This window comes from Thamnophis sirtalis, unplaced genomic scaffold, assembly GCF_051295495.1.
Source record: "Thamnophis sirtalis isolate CommonGarterSnake01/CBP01778 unplaced genomic scaffold, rThaSir2_p1.2 scaffold_9, whole genome shotgun sequence".
NCBI classification, from domain to species: Eukaryota; Metazoa; Chordata; class Lepidosauria; order Squamata; family Natricidae; genus Thamnophis; species Thamnophis sirtalis.
Window position 1 is genome coordinate 6,508,188 of NW_028261389.1, and position 7,510 is coordinate 6,515,697.

General features: G+C 43.0%; 1 protein-coding gene across 1 annotated transcript; it reads right to left on the reverse strand.

Moving 5' to 3' along the window:
* Window positions 1–2,071: 2,071 nt before the first annotated feature.
* On the reverse strand, window positions 2,072–7,219 carry LOC148044029 (uncharacterized). The gene is made up of 4 exons (XM_087722528.1): window positions 6,828–7,219; window positions 3,469–3,636; window positions 2,998–3,361; window positions 2,072–2,113 (listed from the first exon to the last, which is right to left on the reverse strand). The coding sequence occupies exons 1-4, from the start codon at window positions 7,217–7,219 to the stop codon at window positions 2,072–2,074; spliced, it is 966 nt and encodes a 321-aa protein (XP_087578654.1).
* Window positions 7,220–7,510: the final 291 nt, after the last annotated feature.

The window sequence follows — 7,510 nt, forward strand, 5'->3', positions numbered from 1 at the left end:
CAAAGGGGTCCCGACACACAGGTTGAGAACCACTGGACTAGAAGATCTCCAAGGTCCCTTCCAACTCTGTTATTCTATTCTATTCTATTCCCTATTCTATTCTATTCCCTATTCTATTCTATATTCTATTCTATATTCTATTCTACTCTATATTCTATTCTCCTATTTTATTCTATTCTCTATTCTATTCTCTATTCTATTCTCTATTCTATTCTCTATTCTATTCTCTATTCTATTCTCTATTCTATTCTCTATTCTATTCTCTATTCTATTCTCTATTCTACTCTATTCTCCTATTTTATTCTCCTATTCTATTCTATTCTCCTTTTCGTATTCTATTCTCTATTCTATTCCCTATTCTATTCTATTCTCTATTCTATTCTATTCTCTATTCTATTCTATTCTCTATTCTATTCTCTATTCTATTCTCTATTCTATTCTCTGTTCTATTCTATTCTCCTATTTTATTCTCCTATTCTATTCTCCTTTTCGTATTCTATTCTCTATTCTATTCCCTATTCTATTCTATTCTCTATTCTATCTCTATTCTATTCTCTATTCTATTCTCTAGTCTATTCTCTAGTCTATTCTCTAGTCTATTCTATTCTATTCTCTATTCTATTCTATTCTTCTATTCTATTCTATTCTCTATTCTATATTCTATTCTATTCTCTATTCTATTCTCTATTCTATTCTCTATTCTATTCTCTATTCTATTCTCTATTCTATTCTCTATTCTATTCTCTGTTCTATTCTCTGTTCTATTCTATTCTATTCTCTATTCTATTCTATTCTACATAATAATAAATTGTAATTTAACTCTATGCTATTTTGTCAGGAAATTTCTGCTTAGCTCTAGGTTGCATCTTTCTTTAACAATCTAGTGCCATGCTGGCGAACCTATGGCACAAGTTCCACAGGTGGTGCATAGAGCCCTCTCTGTATGCACATGAGCCCTCACCCCAGCTCAGCTCCACCGCGCATGTGCATGCACCTCCCACTGGCCAGCTGATTTTTGGGTCTCTGCTGTGTATAGGGAGGTGGGGTTCATGCAGGAAATGTGTGTGCATGTGCAGGGGTGCGAGGGTCGTGCACACATGCATGGGGGGAACGCAGGTCCCCGCAACCCATTTTTGGTCCCAGGAGGCTGCACGGCAGGGCCGTGTATGTGTGTGTATCTGTGTCACACACCCACGCATTGAGTGGGGTGTCACACACACATACGCAGGGGGACAGGTTGCACGGTGGGTTTGGCATACGCATTGCATTATGAGTATGGGCGCACACCCACACACACTATCACATGGGCACACTTGCTTTCGGCACGAAATAACCAAGACATTAGCCATCCCTGATCTAGTGTTTCTCAACCTTTCCAACTACTAGACGCGTGGAGTTCGATTCCCAGAATTCCCTGGCAAATCACAGTGGCTGGGGAATTCTGGGAACTGGAAAATAGAATGATAGAGTTGGAAAGGGACCTTGGAGGTCTTCTAGTACAACCCTCTGCTCAAGCAGGAGACTCTATACCATTCTGGACAAGTGGTCATCCAATCTTTTCATGGAAACCTCCAATGATGGGGCACCCACAACATGAGGAGACAAGCTATTTGGTTGATTAGTTGTTTTCACAGTCAGGAAGTTCCTCCTCAATTTTAGGTTGGATCTCTCTTCAGTGATCTTCTACTGTTACTTCTTGTCCTGATCTCAGTTTTTTTGGAGAATAAGTTGACCCCCCTCTTCTCTGTGACAGAAATGGAACAGATGTCTCCTTCTTGAACCCCAACTAATACTTGGATCTTCTTGCACTTTTGTTTTCTCAGGCCACAAACCTCCTCACAATGGATCACCCAACATCTCCTCAGCTTCATTCCACCAGATAATTCCATAGTTTCTTTCCAAACATTTCACTTTCTTTCTATTTCTTATTATTTCCTGATTTGGGATAGTCGATTCTTCCTCTTCATGGATATTAACTGAGCTTTTCTTTGAGTCTCTGGTAACAACTGTGGAAGACCAAATCATGCCAGCCACAAAGGGAGATGGATTTCAACTCACCAATCCAGCCAAGTCATCTCAGGGCTCGGTTCCCAAATAAAACTTCTGAACAATGCTGAAAACCAGAACAAAAGCAGTTCCTCCATCAGATCCCAGAAATCCGCTTTCCCAGCTTGGCATCATCTAGTTGTATGTGTACTGCCAACCTCACTAGTCCCTGCCAACAGTTGAAGCTTCACATGGTTGGAGGGTACCAGGTGGGAGGAAGGTTGAGAGAATAAAATCAATATGCTATGGAATGAACGGGACATCTGGAAATGTCCTTGGATATTCTCTGTCCTCACAGATAGAGTGCCAAGGATTAGAAGACAAAAGGAAAGAAAGAATCACTGGATACATGTTTTGTGCCTTATCTTCATCATTCTGCTTCTTCTCCATGACCATATTAGAACATAGAATAATATAATTGGAAGGGAATTTGGAGGTCTTCTAGTCCAACTGGACGGATGGGTGGGTGGGTGGGTGGATGGATGGATGCTTGGATGGATGGATGCTTGGATGGATGGATGGATGCTTGGATGGATGGATGGATGGATGGATGGATGCTTGGATGGATGGATGGATGGATGGATGGATGGATGGATGCTTGGATGGATGGATGGATGCTTGGATGGATGGATGCTTGGATGGGTGGGATGCTTGGATGGGTGGATGGATGCTTGGATGAATGCTTGGGTGGATGCTTGGGTGGATGCTTGGATGGGTGGATGGATGGATCAATTGATTGATGGATTCATTGATGGGTGGATGGCTGGATGCTTGGATGGATGGATGCTTGGATGGATGCTTGGATGGATGGGTGCTTGGATGGGTGGATGCTTGGATGGATGGATGGATGGATGGATGGATGGATGGATGGATGGATGGATGGATGGATGCTTGGATGGATGCTTGGATGGATGCTTGGATGGATGCTTGGATGGATGCTTGGATGGATGCTTGGATGGATGAATGAATGGATGAATGGATGAATGGATGAATGGATGAATGGATGAATGGATGAATGGATGAATGGATGAATGGATGAATGGATGAATGGATGAATGGATGCTTGGATGGATGGATGCTTAGATGGATGGATGCTTGGATGGATGCTGGGATGGATGCTGGGATGGATGGATGGATGGATGGATGGATGGATGGATGGATGGATGGATGAATTCTTGGATGGATGGATGGATGGATGGGTGGGTGGATGGATGGATGGATGCTTGGATGGATGCTTGGATGGATGCTTGGATGGATGCTTGGATGGATGCTTGGATGGATGAATGAATGGATGAATGGATGAATGGATGAATGGATGAATGGATGAATGGATGAATGGATGAATGGATGAATGGATGAATGGATGAATGGATGCTTGGATGGATGGATGCTTAGATGGATGGATGCTTGGATGGATGCTGGGATGGATGCTGGGATGGATGGATGGATGGATGGATGGATGGATGGATGGATGGATGGATGGATGGATGAATTCTTGGATGGATGGATGGATGGATGGGTGGGTGGATGGATGGATGGATGCTTGGATGGATGCTTGGATGGATGCTTGGATGGATGCTTGGATGGATGCTTGGATGAGTGGATCGATGGATCGTAGGATCGTAGGATCAATGGATGGATGGATGGATGGATGGATGGATGGATGGATGGATGGATGGATGGATGGATGGATGGATGGATGGACGGACGGACGGACGGACGCACAATATGCAATCAAGTTATTCTCAGCTCCTAACAACCATATAGATTTTTTTTCTATGACAATCTATTCCTAACTTGGTCCTTGAATGGTGTATGTAACTGAATTCAAACAATGTGCTGCTGGCTTTTTTTTAGTGTATGGCACCTAAATAGGTCATCCAATCACAGATATACAAATCTAGTTCAAACAAAGCATCAGCAAATATATATATAGTTATTCGATAAATATATAAATAGCAGTTCGATTCTCATGATTCAAGGCTGACTCAGGCTTCCATCCTTCCATCCTATTGTTGGAGGCCTTAGGCTGACTCTTGAAAACAGCTTAAGAAGGGTTGTAAAGCACTGTGGAGTGGTATATAAATTTCACTGCTATTACTAAGGTCTATTTGACAGTGGGACTGGAATTCTAGGTGACTTTTTAAAATAAAAACAGATTACAACCCCTGGTTTAGGTGTATCAACATTTGAGTTTCTGGTATAGTATTCTTGGTGCTTACAAATGCCCACTCTGCTATGATGATACAAGGAAGTAAGTCCTCATTATATTGTGTAAACACCACCACATTTACTGTCAACAACTGCAGGTTCATTTTCTCTCTTTTAAGTACGTGACAAGCTATAAAGGCTAAACTGGGGCCAAGTTGTATTTAAATTCAGAGCGTATTCAATTCTCCCCAATCTGAGGAGTTCGCATGCATCAAAATTACTGTCAATCCATAGGGGCAAGAGAAGGCAACTTATAGCAACCGTACGACCTGTGAACTTCAACTCCCAGAATTCCTGTTGCCCATCCCTGTGCTAAAATGTCACGTGTTCCTTTTACGGTGGTCTGCCATCTCGCGTCGTGCGAAATCTGCAAAGCTCTTGTGCAAATTCATAAGATCTACATCTAAAATCATTTCTATGTAAATAAATACCATCATTTTGGGGGGGGGCGGATATCCAACAACCAAATATCTGTCACGGTGAGTTGCATTGTCATCCTTCAGTCTCAAAAGACTATGGCGGGGGTGTCAAAACTGAGTAAGACTTGTGGACTTCAACTCCCAGAATTCCCCAGTCTCTTTTGAGACTGAAGGATGCTAATGCAACTCGCATTACTCGGACAGTAAGGAGATTTGGGGGGAGGAACATGGGCCAGTCCTGGGGGCTGAGGAAAGCTCAGATGAGGGCTCTGCCTTGGAGGGAGAGAGGGAACTAGACAGCAGCGAGGCAGAGGAACAGCTGGAGCCTGTTCCCAGAGTGTGCAAGCAAAGAGCGGCCAGAAGTCAAGAACTAAGAAAGCAAGGTCGACTTAAGAGTAAAGCTATACCTTGGAGGTGATTGACCTCTCCCATAGGAAACAAAAGAGGAAAGAATGGGAAGTGGGATTTTTGTAGGAAATGATTCATTCATTCAGCCATGTCAAGAGTGGAAAGTTCTGGTTGTGATTATAAGCTTTGCCTTGCCCTGCGTTTGGAAACTCGTTACCTGGCAGCACTCCAAATGAGATAAGGTTCGTGTGGATAAACATTCCTTGGAAAGACTGTTTGCTAAGCCTTGCTGACTGTGAATGAAAGGAATTCACAGTTGTGTAAATAAAAGAGGTTTTGCAGGGACCAAGACTTTGCTTCTTGCTTGCTAAAGAAACCTGAGTTAGAACACTTACATTTCTCCATACAATAATCCTTTGAGATAATGGGACCGAAGTGGAAGGCCCAAAATCACCAAGGGAGCATTCATGCCTGAGACTAGATCTAAATCAGGGTTTTCCCACTCCTACTCCAACACCTTCACCACTGAACCATCCTGGCTGTCTTGAATGATACATATGAAGGCAAGCAAATATGAAAAATTAGATCTATAAATCTAAAGGTTTCCCCTGACCGGTCGTGTCCAACTCTAGGGGGCGGTGTTCATCTCCATTTCTTAGCCAAGGGAGCTAGAGTTGTCCGAAGATACGTCCGTGGTCATGTGGTCAACATGGCTATACGCCAAAGGCACATGGAGCACTATTATCTTCCCATTGAAGGGGTATCTATTTATCTTCTCACATTCACAGGCTTTCGAACTGCAAGGCAGGCAGGAGCTGGAGCCAGGAACTGGGGCTCGTCCCATTCCAGGTCTCAAACCTGGCTTGTCAGCTTTCCAGCTGACAAACAAAGGGTCTTTAACTCTTGAGCCAATATATCGATAGAACTTTGTAAAACTGGTTTGATATAGGCAGGCATGATCTGACTGGTTTCAGCTGGTAATCAGCACCCTGCAAATTCTATACCCTCTCATATGTCTTGAAAGCCACAAACTTAGAAAAGCCTAAAATAAACCACTAGAACAGGTGTGGGGAGCCAAGCAGCTGCCACAGCATAACTGAATCCACATCTGGCCTCAAAGCATGTAAAGCAAGCAACTAGAGACTAGAACTAGACTAGGTGAATTTTGAGGACAGCCACGTTTTTAAAAAATGTGCCTATATTAAGGCACAGAAAAGTGGTTTAAAATGCAATGGTCCACATGTGTATTGCACAATCTTAGTAGTATCACTTTACATTTTTCCTAAAGGAGTTGAGTTGGTTGCTGGTGGGTGAGTTATGTCAGGGAAGGGTGTGATAGTAGGTACTCTGCCAGGGCTCTCCTCCTTTAGGATGACTTGACCGCAATCCTCCCACCTACTCAAATGCAGGGTGGCTCCCACTTTTCTCCATTTCCATGGTCCTCCAGAAGCTGGTAAAAGCTACTATGTGTAATTATATTGTAATAGATCGCATTGTCCTATAATTGTTATGCTGTTATGGGGTTGTTTTGTTATTTCTGAAGTTCTAGTAGAGTGAGATGACGATTCAAATAGAAGAGAGAGAGAGAAGAGAGAGAAAGAGATGGATGGATGGATGGATGGATGGATGGATGGATGGACAAAGATCGATGGAGAGCTGGACAGATGAACCAATGCATAGATGCCTGAGGTAGAAATAATGGGATAGATGGATGGATCAAATGATGGATTAAATGAGAGGATGAAATGGTGGATGGGTGCAAAGATGAATAGACAGATGAACAGATGGATAGATGCTAGAGACAGAAAAATAGTGGATTGGATGGATGGATGGATGGATGGATGGATGGATGGATGGATGGATGGATGAAATGATGGATGGGTGCAAAGATGAATAGACAGATGAACAGATGGATAGATGCTAGAGACAGAAAAATAGTGGATTGGATGGATGGATGGATGGATGGATGGATGGATGGATGGATGGATGGATGGATGAAATGATGGATGGGTGCAAAGATGAATAGACAGATGAACAGATGGATAGATGCTAGAGAGAAAAATAGTGGATTGGATGGATGGATGGATGGATGGATGGATGGATGGATGGAAGGATGGATGGATGGAAGGATGGATGGATGGAAGGATGGATGGATGAAATGATGGATGGATGAAATGATGGATGAAATGATGCATGGGTGCAAAGATGAATAGACAGATGAACAGATGGATAGATGCTAGAGACAGAGAAATAGTGGACTGGGTGGAGGGAGGGAGGGAGGGACGGATGGACGGACGGACACACAAGGCAGACAGACAGACAGGCAAGCAATAAAATGTAGCTTAGCTGAAGCAAAATCCTTCAGAAGGATTTAGGAATGGCACTCAGTACCATGTTAAAAGCACACATACAATGAATAACCATCTGATCATTGAACCAGATCCAGCAAGGGTCTTCTGAACGTATTTCTGAAGTGAAGTAATCCC